Source organism: Danio rerio, chromosome 13 (assembly GCF_049306965.1).
Source record: "Danio rerio strain Tuebingen ecotype United States chromosome 13, GRCz12tu, whole genome shotgun sequence".
Lineage (NCBI taxonomy): Eukaryota > Metazoa > Chordata > Actinopteri > Cypriniformes > Danionidae > Danio > Danio rerio.
The window spans coordinates 54,518,112-54,532,500 of NC_133188.1; the positions used below are offsets into that span (position 1 = coordinate 54,518,112).

The window sequence follows — 14,389 nt, forward strand, 5'->3', positions numbered from 1 at the left end:
GTAACAAGATATCTCTGTAAACCGATGGCATTTCATGTCTTATAATCTTAAAATGTGAGCAAAAGCTGTTTTGTCTTCACTTTAGACATAAGTCTACAGAGAGTCATTCAAACACTAGCTCTAAAGTGACATTGGTGAATTAGTAATGGCTTCTGCTGTTCTGACGTCAGCTGCAGATGTGAATGAATGGCGAAAGAAAGTAGCTCCTCATACAAAAGGGTTTTTAGACTCTTCGTGTTTGATTTTCTTTTTTATATACAAGATTGCGCCGTCGAACTGTTGTATAAATGCAATATTACACGAGTAGCAGGTGGGACACTAAGGCAATGCATGTCTCCCACCTGTGCCGGTATATAATATATATATTAGGGATGCCCCGGTTCTCAATATAATACTGAACCGTACGGTACGACCTCCACGGTTCAATACGCACTTGTGAATTGCGGTTTTCTCGGTTTTGCGTTTAAATAATTTATGTGCGTTTTATATCTTCCCAAATTGACTGTGTGTGCCTCTAAATCCATGAGCTGAGATGAGGAAACTCCTCCCTGTGAGTAAATATCCAATCACTATGCTCTAAAGTTAGGGGACGCTTGACCATCACTCCACACTTTAACATGGCGAGCGGCGGTGAAGTGAGGCTGAGGCAACAGTACGAGGAAGCGGCAGCGAAGTGAGGCAACAGTACGAGGAAGCACCGGCGTCTTTCAAATCTGCAGTGTGAGGACATTTCGGTTTTGGCGGTAAGCATAATGCCAATAAAAGAAAAAACGGTGAACAAAAAATAACTGTGTGCAAGCATTGATTTACACGTATAACCATGACTGCACATCTGCAGCGCATCACCCAGCAATATCACTGTCTGAAGCAGGACAGCAGAGAAGGTAATAAAGTCCAAATAGCAACAATCCCTCACTGAATCTTTCCAGCAAACACAACCAACTGGATCCGAGACACACATAAAATAAAAGGCAGTGCGGGTGTTTACTGCTGGAGATTTGCAGCTGTTTTGGGTGATTGGAGATGTGGGCTTCTGTCATCTTATAAAAGCACTCGATCCGCGTTACAGACTACAGTCTCACATTTTTCCAGCACAGAGATAATGAAGATGGTTTATTTATGTTTACTGAAGTACAAATATGTTTATTTGAAATGCCCAATTTATCTTTATTAACTTCACATGTGTGTTTATTTTCAAAGTGTACGATTTCATGTGTTCCCCAGTTTGTACATGGGCTACAGCAGCTGTGGATTTCACTGTTCATTTTGTAATACAATACTCTAGGAACTACTGCACTTTTCTTGGCTTTTAAGTAAAACAAAATGAGCATTCAATAAATAATTTTTATTTTTTTTCTCCTTAACCTCTTACTGTTCCTATTGCCTATAGAATAAAAAAAAAACACGTGTGTCAAGCCATGAGAACCGAACTGAACAGAAAACCGTGTTAAAAAACGTGGTATGTATTGAACCGTGGGCTGCTGTAATGTTGCATCCCTAATATATATATATATATATATATATATATATATATATATATATATATATATATATATATATATATATATATATATATATATATAGGCTATAATGTAAACACAAAGTGTAAGCACTGCGTTTAACCTTTGAATAAAATACAAACAGCATATATATATATATATATATATATATATATATATATATATATATATATATATATATATATATATATGTAGCCAATTTAGTTAATCAATTCCCCTGTAGCGTATGTGTTTGGCCTGTGTGGGAAACCGGAGCACCCTGAGGAAACCCATGCCAACACAGGGAAAACATGCAAACTTCAGACAGAAACGCCAGCTCACTAACTATAGCCACTGTGTCCCCCCTGGACCCCAAATTTCACATCTTATTTTCTTCCTCAAAAGCCATTAGGTGCATTTTGAACAGAACTGTTGTGAATTGTTTTCTCATGAGTTGTTCTGTATTTCTACATGAATATCTCCTTCCTCCCACCTGAAAGTGTTGCGTATACGAGGCCTCCGAGTTTTCCAGACTCATTTTCATAATCTCTCTACGCAGCGGTGAAACTCATAAAGCGGCCTGACAGCTTCGGCGGCTCTGCGGTTTAATGGCGCAGGCCAAATGGTTTATTTGAGTAATAGGAAAAGGCAAAGCCATTAAATGAGCCGTATGTCCGTACAGTTACTCACACACTTATTGAGGATCTCATCATGTGATCGGCAGAACATCCGGGTCATGCATCCAGTTGTGTTTAATCCAGCCGACAGTACGTGCTCATATTAACACTCATATGTCTGATTTAACATTCAGATTTCAGCAGTATATTAAGTGAAACAGAAAAAGGGGAAATAAATTATGACTGATCTAACCCAGGCCTGGATTGGCTAATCGAGAGAATTCTCAGTGGGCTGGTTTGTTTTTTGGCCACCAGGGCCGGTGTCCCTAGCTCCAGACTCTGTTGCTCCCAGCAGTCGCACTTTTTTCGTTTATTTATTTATTTGACCACAGCCTCATCTTTTTATTTATTATTTTGCCGCAGCTCCGCTCTTTTTATATATTTTCTCGCAGCCCTGTGAGCACAATGCAGCCTGCAGGTTAATGATTATGTAACTTAGATGATTCACTCCATTAAGAAAAGCCGTTGTGGTCCAGTTTACAGCACAATGCGTTACAACATTGTGCAACACCTGAAACTACAGATACTGGAAGCCTGTGCTGGTATTTCTCCAGCGGTGTTGCTATCAGTGTGTGAAGAGCGGGAGAAGAGGGTTGCATTGACAATCCAACACAATGGGCAGCACATTGAACACATTTTATAAGTGGTCAAAAACTTGTAAATAACTCATGAAAGAATAAAGTTACGTTAAAACCAAGCACACTATTGTCTTTCTGGTGAAATTCCCAATAAGTTTGATATGTCACATGACCCTCTTCCTATTGAAAAAACAAAAGTTGGATCCAAGATGGCCGACTTCAAAATGGCCACCATGGTCATCACCCATCTTGAAAAGTTTTCCCGCTCACATATACTAATGTGCCACAATGTGCTAATATCACCAACCATTCCCATTTTATTAAGGTGTGTCCATATAAATGTGTATCCCTATATTGTCACATTTTTGTTACATGTTAATAAAAATAAAGAAAGTGCTTCTATTTTATAATGTGTGTGTGTCTCTGTGCATCTGTGTGATCCGCAGGGGAAAGGAGTTTGGTCACGATGTGGACTTCATCATCAAAGCCCCTGAAGGACAAGAGGACAGGATTCTGCCTGCGGTCATTAAACGATTCAAAAGTCAGGTACAAAACACTGCTCAGTCCCGCGTAAGAGCCTTCACCTGCATTGTTTTCTTCTGATATTGAACTCAGTTTCTGAGTGCAGAAAATGAATGATCAAATTGTGCATTAGAAATGACAATCTAGTTTTAAAAAGCTAGATTCGTTGTTTCTTTGTTTTGTTTCACATACAGTTGAAAGCAGAAGTCTACATACACTCTAAAAAAGGAGCATAACCATTTAAAAAAAAAATGTCTGCTGGTAAATCATACTAAACATTTACTATTTTAGGTCTGTTAGGATTTCCTAAACGATTTACATTTGCTCAATGCCAGAATAATGAGATTTTTTAAAAAATTTCTAGACAGTCAGGTTTATACACATTTCCTTGGTATTTGTTTAGCTCTGCTTTTAAACTGTATAACTTTGGTCAAATGTTTTGGGTCTCCTTCCACAAGTTTCTCACAGTAATTTGAAGGAATTTTGGCCCATTCCTCCTGACAGAATTGCTGTAACTGAGTCAGATTTATAGGCTGTCTTGCTCGCACAAGTTTTTTTATCTCTGCCCACAAATTTTCTATATGGTTGAGATCAGGGCTTTGTGATGGCCACTCCAAAACATTCACTCTGTTGTCCTTAAACCACATTTGAACTCATTTGGCAGTATGCTGAGGGTCATGGTCTGTCTGGAAGACCCATTTGTGGCAAAGTTGTAATGTCCTGGCTGATGTCTTGAGATGTTGCTTCAGTATTTCTCCATAATGTTCTTTCTTCATGATGCCATCTATGCTGTGAAGTGGACCAGTCTCTCCTGCAGCAAAACAGCCCCACAACATGATGCTGCCGCCCCCATACTGCACAGTTGGGATGGTGTTCCTAGGCTTGTGCGTTTTCCCCTTTGTCCTCCAAATGTAACACTGCTCATTACGGCCAAACAGTTCAATCTCAGCTCCATCAGAGCACAGGACATGTCTCCAAGCATTACTCTTTTTCCCAGTGTCATTCAGCAGATTGTAATCTGGCTTTGTTGTTGATTCTGGCTTGCTGATTTTCCCTTGTTGTCACAGAAGGAAGCAGTGTGTTTGAGCTTTTCCTTCAATACTATTCTACAGTTGTGCCTCACATTAACTCAAATGTTGTCAATTAGCCAATCAGAAACTTCCAAAACCTTGACATCATCATCTGAGCTTTTCCAGAGGCAGAATAATCTGATTGTGTGTAAACTTGACTTTCAGGAAAACTTATAACAATTTCTCAAAACACATCTCTCTCATTATTCTGCTATAAAGCAGAACAGAAACACATGTGATCATCCTGACTTACCTAAAAGAGAAAATGTTTAGTCACATTAACATCTGACTTTTTATAATGGTTATGTGTCTTTTTAGACGGTGTATAATTGTCTTTTTCTGGACGAGTGCTGCTTTTTTTGTGGAAAGCTCTTGTTGAAAGCCTTTGCATGGAGGTGGTGTGGGCGTGTATTCAGTCCAAACACATGCGCTATAGAGGAATTGATGAACTCAAGTGGTTGTAGTGTATGAGTGTGTGTGTACAGTAAATAAGTATGTATGGGTGTTTCCCAGTACTAGGTTGCAGCTGGAAGGGCATCCGCTGCCTAAAACATATGCTGGAATAGTTGGCGGTTTATCCCAATGTAGCGACCTCTGAAATAGAGACTAAGCCGAAGGAAAATGAATGAATGAAAACACTGCATTTTGAACCAGACATGTCAATAGGAGAGTTAAACATGTCAGTGTAGAGCTGCACGATACTGGAAAAATCAAACGTTGCAATATATGAATTTTCTGCTATTAAATATTGCAATGTGAATTTCCATCAGATGCCTTGAATAACTCTATATGGAAAGTGTCCGGATTGATTGCAATAGGGGATTTAAGTGAAGTTTTTAAACTAATTTCGAGAGGAGCACGTGATATAATTGACTGCAGCTGGCCACCTATCTACACTCATTAGTTAGCCAATCAGATCTATCCTAACTCTCTATAAGTAGCCTAGCTAGATTTTACTCCCTTATCTTCGTTTTCCGAAGAAACCCCCCCCATCCACCCCTTTCTCCGCCTTTTCTCCTTTACAAAAAGGGGAGCTCTTGAGAACCACCTGATCTCGTACTCCCCTCACTTACTCTATGGACCTGGCTGGAGCCCTGGGCTCAACTATCTCCGAGCTCAGGGTTCTCTCTCGGGACAGCATGCCAAACCTGCTTACAGTTGTCAAGCAATATATAAGTGTTGAATCATATATAAAAATAATAAACAAATCACAAGCAATGTATTCAACCCAGGCTCATTCTGAAAACGTATTACTACATACATATCTGGAGAGCACCAAATACATCTCAGGAGCTACAAATCCACCAGAGGGCACTGTGCACGCTTTTTCAGATGTCACATTTCTCTCGCTAGTGCCGTTCACGCCTGCTGTTCTCAAGGCCGCTGTCGACTGACTGACTGAATAACGTCCAGGTTATTCTTGTTTTATTCTTGTCCAGGTTATTAGTGCTTTAGACAGTCTCCCAAAGTCTGTACAGACACACGTAGAAGTTCCCATATGAAGGGGAACTGCTGTTTACACAAAGACAGGGACTTTGGAATGTTTAAAAGTCGTGAAGATCAGCTTATCTGTCTTTGAAGCTGACATATGAGTAGTCTGCTGGTGAATTGACTGATCTTCACAGCTTTAAAATGCTCCAGTGTCCCTGTATCTGTGTCAACAGCGGTGAAATGACCTTCGCGGAACAAAAAAAAAATGGATGTAAAATAAAATTTCATCATCATCATCATTATTGTATAGATACTCAATTAAAAAGTGTCTTTATTTAAGTTACAACTGGTGCACTTTCTTGTGTCTGAATGCTTAGAAATGTAGCCTTGCAGACAGGTATCTTGTGATGGGGAGGAGTGCAGGATAAAAGGCAGTATTTCACGGTAACCCCTGGCCCTCTTCTTGACATCAGCGGAGACTGACAGACACAGGATTTTTTTTTAAAATCTTGGTCCACTTTTGTAGCGTTTTTATACATTTTTGTGAAGTTGAAGACTTCATCTTCATCTAATAGTTTGTCGGCATGACACAGATCAACATTACTCGCATTACTGGGCAAACTCAGAGCACTTCTTATCTACTTTAGCTCTCTTTCCCACTGGTCCTTTACCACTGTTGTTTCACTTTTTACGTGGATCGGATCCAGGAATCCCTGCACATTATGATAGATGACCAATCAGAGACACTTGAGGGCGGGCCTTTCAGAGGAACTAGGCAATATATCAGTGGTTTCCATGTTAGAGTAGCTGTATATAATCAAAGTGAAATTTAAAATTAAAACCTATAGTTTATTGATAAACTTTGATGTTGGCTTCGTGAAAGCCAACGTGACTGCGCTAGGACTAGGAATGGCAGTTGGCAGAAAGCACGGCGGCGGTTGCTAAGTGGTTGCTAGGCAGTTGCTAAAACAATTATGGCATTGTTAGGTGGTTGCTAAGCAGTTGCTAAATGGCAATGCTCGAGTACATGTTTGATCAAATGCTAATACTTAGTAGGCATTTCTAGCATATGTTATTGCATTTAGATAATCATTCATAGCATGTAGCTAATCGTTATTAGCACTTGGCTTACATTATCATTGTTGACATGCATAGTACACAGGAAGTCCCATTTGCTGGCATGAGTCAAACAAGCCAATGCCCAGGTCCCTACGATTTTCTAATGTAGAGATATTGCTATTTTTAAATGGTTGCTAGGTTATACTGTTTTATTGCTATGGGGACATTTGACAGGTTAGTGATGATACATCAAAGCTTCTTGGCAATATGAGTGATCTTAATCAACCCCGATGTTTCTATGACAGTCTTTATGAGTGTCAAAAACTGGACTTGAACATTATGTATTCCTGGTGATGGGTTGCGGCTGGAAGGGCATTCGCTGTGTAAAACAAATGCTGGATAAGTTGGCGGTTCATTCCGTTGTGGCGACCCCTGATTAATAAAGGGACTAAGGGAATGAACATTATGTAAAAATGGCTTGCCATATTTTTTTGAAAATACAACGCTTAATAAGTGTGAAAGTGATACATGCAAAAATGGCTTGCCATATCAGTAAAAAATATGGAGTTTAAGTCAAAAATGGCTTGCCACATTTTGAGAAAAATAATGCTTAAAAATTATTTATTGGAAAACTATAAGTCTGATAAACCTTAAAGATATAGCAACAAAATCTAAGGCATCTAATTACAGCTTTTGGCCAAATTTGGGGCTTGTATAATTTTTTTTTATGCCCGGATTATAAAAATTTAATATTTAACATTTTTTATAAAAAAAAACAATAGGTGTTATAGGCATGAGGAGATATAGCAACAATCTTGAATGTAGAAGGCACATTTTGACCACATTTGGGCCTTGTGGCATGAACGGTCTAGGAGGAGATACGTTTGTTTTCAAGGACAGAGTAGCATAACAGTTTGTTGGCTTTCTCAAGCCAACATAAATAACGTGATTTCCTTCGTGTGAAGCATGAGCACACATTGCTTTGCATCTTATTAACTCAACCAAGCCTTAAAATTACATTCTGGACCACCCCTTTAAATAAAAAAAACATACTATGGCTCCTGCTCCCAACTCACATTCTGCGATGTGACTGAGGCAGATGCACACATTGCGATATTGTTGCCAAAACATTATACAGAGGGGAAATAAGTATTGAGCACGTCATCTTTTTCTCAGAAAACATTTTTCATAACAACATAACAATTTTCCTCAAATGTTGGCAACAACCAAAGAAATCCACATATATAAAGAAATTGAGTCTAATTAGTTTACAAATCAAGATATGTGTAGGAAAATGAAATGACATAGGGGAAAAGTATTAAACACATGAAGAAAGAGAGGTGTATTTGACAGTGAAAGCTCAGACAGCAGCTGAAATCTCTCCGTCGTTCTTCAGCAAGCCTCTGCCCTTCCTCTGTGTAAATCAGCTGCTCCAGTCCAACATCTAAACCCAAGCGGTTTCTGGAAACGTAGCTCCGCGGACGTTTCTGGAGACTTGATTTACGTGGCCGAAGATACTTATGGCCGCGTTTAGTTTTTTTCGAGCGAACGCTGCGGGCGGTGTGGAAGAGCGGTTCTGGAAATCAGGTAAGATAAAAAACAGAATCCTAACAATAAGGGCGAGAATGCGGCGGGATCGGAAAACGTGGTCGAAATCGAAGACGAGGGCTTTTGCTTTTTTTTTTTTCTGGACGGCTTTTGCAAACCGTCGCTTGGATTTAGGGAAGGAGGAGGAGGAAGAAGAGGGTGGCCGGGTCGGCCGATCAGCCGGCCGCCTGGTCGATCGTTCGGTCGTTCAGCTGGCCAGTCGGACGGACGGTCGCTCCACATCGGCCTCCGGCGGCTTTTCGCGCGAGAACAGCGCGGGCGCAAACGGCGCGCGCTCCCGAGAGGCGTCCGAGATGCGAAAAAGCGCGCAAAGCGGCCTCTCGCGGATCCGCGAAAACAAAAACTGCTCAAATACGTACCTCCCGGGATGTATTTCGCGGTTTGCAGAAACGTCCGCGGGGTTACATTTCCACAATGAGCCCGGGTTGACATTAGCAGGAGGATGAAGATGAATCCAGGGTGGACATTTCAGCTAGACAACGATCCAAAACACAGCCATGGAGACTCTCAGATGCTTTCAAAGAACGAAAAGCAAGCTGTAGAATGGCCCAGCCAATCACCTGACTTAAATCCAATAGAGAATGCAGAATAAAGCTCAAATTTGATAGACGAGACCCACAGAAGCATCAAGATTTTAACTGTTAAAGTCTTTGAGAAACTCACAACTGAGCAATGCATGAGGCTTCATTCTCCATATGAAAGGCGTCTTTAGGTTGTAGTCATAAAAAAGCCTTTATATAAAGTATTAAACAGATTTCAGTAGTTCAGCACTTCCTCCTCCTGTCATTTCATTGTTATTACACTCTCATTTCTCATTATTGTTTTGTTTTATGTTTGTATTGTTTGGGTTTTTACCAAAATCTGCTTCAATTCTATGTCAACAACTCCATTAGAAACATTATTCAGAGGAAACAAGATGACCATGTGTTCAATACTCATATCCCCCAGTGTATTGTGCAGCCCTATGCCAGTGTTTTAAAGGCTGGGTGTCCCATGATGCCGCTGTTTTCCCGAGCATCTCTCGTCATGATCAGACATGCTGAAGTGAGTCCGGGTCTCCTCTCGTTCTGCTGATTGTTCGCTCAGAGCCGCTGATGTTCACAGGTCCACTTTAATGGTCACTCCAGACAATCAGAGCAGATTGTAAGTCACCGCTGGAGGATAAACAACTCCATCTTTCAGAGTCTGGCAGTTCATTACAGCGCAGAAAAAAAAAAAAAAAAAAAAACAAGACTCCAGTCTGAGGGGGAAAAAAAAAAATCTCTGCTCATTTTACAGTAATCCAAGCAGACAGGCAGAACAAACAGACAAGCTCACAATTAATGAGGATTTATACTCGACTTCCTAACATTACAAACACTGCTTATTATATGCTTTACTATGTAATAAAACAACAATATATATATATATATATATATATATATATATATATATATATATATATATATATATATATATATATATATATATATATATATATATATATGTATATATATATGTATATATATATGTATATATATATATATATATATATATATATATATATATATATATATATGTATATATATATATATATGTATATGTATATATGTATATGTATGTATATATATATATATATATATATATATATATATATATATATATATATATATATATATATATATATATATATATATATATATATATATATATGTATATATATATAACTGTTGCATAAACACAATATCACACTCGTAGCAGCGCGAGACGGCTGTATATCAGCACTGGTGAGATGCTAATGCACGTCTCCCACCAGTGCTGATACACAGCCATATTGCACTGCAACTCGTGTGATATTGCTCATGTGTATATATATATATATATATATATATATATATATATATATATATATATATATATATATATATATATATATACAGTTGAAGTAAGAATTATTAGCCCCCCTAAATTATTAGACCGCTTGTTTATTATTTCCCCAATTTCTGATTAACGGAGAGCAGATTTTTTCAACACATTTCTAATCATAATAGTTTTAATAACTCATTTCTAATAACTGATTTATTTAATCTTTACCATGATGACCGTAAATAATATTTGACTAGATAATTTTTAAGACACTTCTATACAGCTTAAAGTGACATTTAAAGGCTTCACTAGGTTTATTAATTTAACTAGGCAGGTTAGGGTAATTAGGCAAGTTATTGTATAATGAGGGTTTGTTCTGTAGACTATCGAGAAAAAATATAGCTTAAAGGGGCTAATAATTTCGTCCCTAAAATGGTTCATAAAAAAATTGAAAACTGCCTTTATTCTAGCCGAAATAAAACAAATAAGACTTTCTCCAGAAGAAAAAATATTATCAGACATACTGTGAACATTTCTTTGCTCTGTTAAACATCATTTGGAAAATATTTAAAAAAGAAGAAAAAATCAAAGGGGGCTAATAATTCTGAATTCAACTATATATATATATATATATATATATATATATATATATATATATATATATATATATATATATATATATAATTATCAGCTGCATTTGACATTGTTGATCATGATATCTTACTTTGATGCTTGGAATATTGGTTCAGGTCCTATTCGGAAGGTCGAACCTTCTCTGTGCGATTGGGTGATTGTGAGTCCTCCTGTGCTCCACTATGGAGTTCCACAGGGTTCTATTCTGGACCCTATGTTGTTCTCTCTATATCTGCTTCCACTTGGATCAATTCTCAGGAGACATGGTATCTCCTTTCACAGTTATGCTGATGACTGTCAAATTTATATTCCCCTAAAAAGCACAGATGGCCTTCCTCTAAATGCACTGGACTCATGTATAAAGGACATCAAATCTTGGATGGCACTGAATTTTCTCCATTTTAATGATTCTAAGACCGAAGTGATGGTGTTTGGCCCCAGTTTAACGTCGCTCATTCTGTATGCTCGAATAATCTTGAAACTTTCTGAAAGTCAGAGTTTGTGAACCTGGGTTTTAAAATGGATCCTGAACTAAAGCTGGAAAGCCAGATTCGGTTTGTTGTTCGCTCTAGCTTCTTTCACTTCAGGCAACCGGCCAAAATTAAGCAGGTTTTATCACACAAGCACTTTGAAACAGTAATCCATGCTTTTATAACCTCCCGCTTGGACTCCTGCAATGCTCTTTATTTTGGGGTGAGTCAGTCTTCTATCTCTCGTCTGCAACTTGTTCAGAATGCAGCTGCACGTCTTTTAACTGGCACACGCAAATACGAACACACCACCCCGATTTTATCTCCTCTTCACTGGCTGTTGTGCATTTCAGGATCCATTTTAAGTTACTTTTATTTGTTTATAAGTGTCTAAATGGTGCTGCACCCCTTTACCTCTCTGAGCTTCTCTGTCATTACACACCCTCTCGTTTGCTCAGGTCAGCAGACCAGCTCCTCCTGGGTGTGTCCAGGACCAGTCGAGAGCTCAGAGGGGATCGGGCTTTTGCTGTGGCTGCACCAAAACTGTGGAGCGAGTTGCAGTTGTATATTAGACAAGCCTCTTCTATTGCTGTTTTTAAATCTCTTCTTAAAACCCACTTGCTCAATTTGGCTTTACAACAGTGTGAGATGTTGACATTTTATGTTTATTTATTTGTATTTTAAAGTTTGTTTGACTCTTTGTTGTCAGCGCTTTGGTCAACTGTGTTGTTTTAAAGTGCTTTATAAATAAATTGAACTGAATTATGTATTTGTATTTGGAGTGGCTCAGTGGTAAGCACTGTGACCTCACAGCAAGAAGGTCGCTGGTTCGAGTCCCAGCTGGGTCAGTTGTCGTTTCTGTGTGTTGTCTGCATGTTCTCCCTGTGTTAGTGTGGGTTTCCTCCGGGTGCTCCGGCTTCCTCCACAGTCCAAACACATGCGCTATGGGGGAATTGATGAACTAAACTGGCCGTAGTTTATGAATGAGTGTGAATGAGTGTGAGTATGGGTGTTTTCCATTACTGGTATGCAGCTGGAAGGTCAATTCAATTCAGCTTTATTTGTATAGCGCTTTTACAATGTAGATTGTGTCAAAGCAGCTTCACATAAATGGTCATAGTAACTGGATCAGGGTAGTTTAGTTTTTAGTGTTTAAGTTCAGTTCAGTTTAGCTCAGTTCAGTGTGATTTAATCATTACTAAGAGTCCAAACAAAAGAGCAAATCCATCGATGAGTAGCTTTTCAGATCCTGAACCATGCAAGCCAGTGGCGACAGCGGAGAGGGAAAAAAAACTTCACCAATAGGAGAGTGAAGAAAAAGACCTTGAGAGAACCAGACTCAGTTCAACACGACCATTTTAATTTCTCCGCTGGCCAAAAGTCTTGTGCAGAGCTGCAGTCTCAGCGGTGGAGGCTGGAAGATGGCCTCAGCGAAGACTCGTCTGTCCCTGGAGCGTCACTGGAATCAGTCTCATGCTCTCCACTCCCCCATGACCAACAGCGCAGCAGCAGCAGCTCAGGATACGGCCTGGTCCCGGATATGGACACCTTGGGATCATCTCGTCGTTGGTCTTGGGTCCAATCAGTGACTCTATTCCATATTCTGGAATAGTTAGTGGTTCATTCCGCTGTGGTGACCCTGATAAATCAGTGACTAAAGAAGGCTGTTTCATACTTGCGTGGAGTGATCTGCGTGACCCACGGCGCCTGCGTTGCTGTGCTGCTGTGCATTTACACTTCTGCAGGCTATTTGTGTTGCTATACAACAGGGACCTCCAAACTTGTTCCTGAAGGTCCGGTGTCCTGCAGATTTGAGCTCCAACCCTAATCAAACACACCTGAACAAGCTAATCAAGGTCTTACTAGGTATACTTAAAACACCCAGGCAGGTGTGTTGAGGCAAGTTGGAGCAAAACCCTGCAGAGCACCGGACCTCCAGGAACGAGATTGGTGACCCCTGCTCTACAATAACACTTTCAATTAAAATAGATTCGAGTGTTTTATTGTTTCTGTTCACTACCTTCATGTACAAGTAGCTCAAACTCGCTCATTCTGAGGCGGGAACTAACAACTTTAATCATAAGGTAAACACAAAACAACAGTCTACATTTGGAGCTCCTTCACGCAACTCCACACTTGTAAACACTCGCCCCATCGTGCTCACTGCTTTCACCCCCGCCCACAGTCATCAGCGCTATCAGTCCGACCAATCACAGAGCTTGCAGTACACGTCGTTGTGACGGAGCATACGTGTGCGCTTGATAATTCAGCCTTTAGGTCTGTGCACACGGTGATGCTTTTTGCACGTGTTTCCCGTCAACGTTTAATGCCTCGTGACTAAATAAAGGACGCTAATGTGATCGTGCACACCAACGTGCAAAATGCCAGGCATAAAAGCTTCATTTAAAAAAAAAAAACGCCTCATGCTCGTGATTTAGTTTTGATGCGCCGTGTTAAAACCTTCTCCACCAATCACATTGGCACTTTTGTTCATATGCATAGAGATGCTGAAGATTCAGTTTACAGCTTAAAGTTGTGTAGCGCCATCTAACGTCAAGGAGTGATTTTGCGTACTCGTTTGCTCGACGGCAGTGAAAATCACTTGGGTTTAAATCCAGAAAAACGTCTTTTAAAACGCTGACGATAAACGCAAACGAAAAGCGTCCCGGTGTGTAGGAGCCTTTAAGCCAAATGAAAATGAATGAATGAATGAATGAATGAATAATTATTCACTCGTTTATTCATTTTCATTTCGGCGTAGTCCCTTTATTTATCTGGGGTCGCCACAGCAGAATGAACCGCCAACTTATCCAGCATATGTTTTACGCAGCGGATGCTCTTCCAGCTGCAACCCATCTCTGGGAAACATCCACACACACTCATTCACACTCATACACTAGGGACAATTTAGCCTACCCAATTCACCTGTACCGCATGTGTTTGAACTGTGGGGGAAACTAGAGCACCCGGAGGAAACACATGCAAACGCAGGGAGAA

The 14,389-nt window shown here is 39.7% G+C and overlaps 1 protein-coding gene across 8 annotated transcripts in view; it reads left to right on the forward strand.

The window, feature by feature from the left end:
- The window catches only part of dntt (deoxynucleotidyltransferase, terminal), a 621,669-nt gene that overhangs the window by 191,760 nt on the left and 415,520 nt on the right, over positions 1 to 14,389 (forward strand). For 7 of the 8 annotated variants that reach the window (XM_073919556.1, XM_073919554.1, XM_073919555.1 and 4 more), the window contains 1 exon segment: positions 3,201 to 3,300. In XM_073919556.1, the coding sequence (XP_073775657.1) occupies positions 3,201 to 3,300 (100 nt within the window). 8 annotated transcript variants of the gene reach the window in all.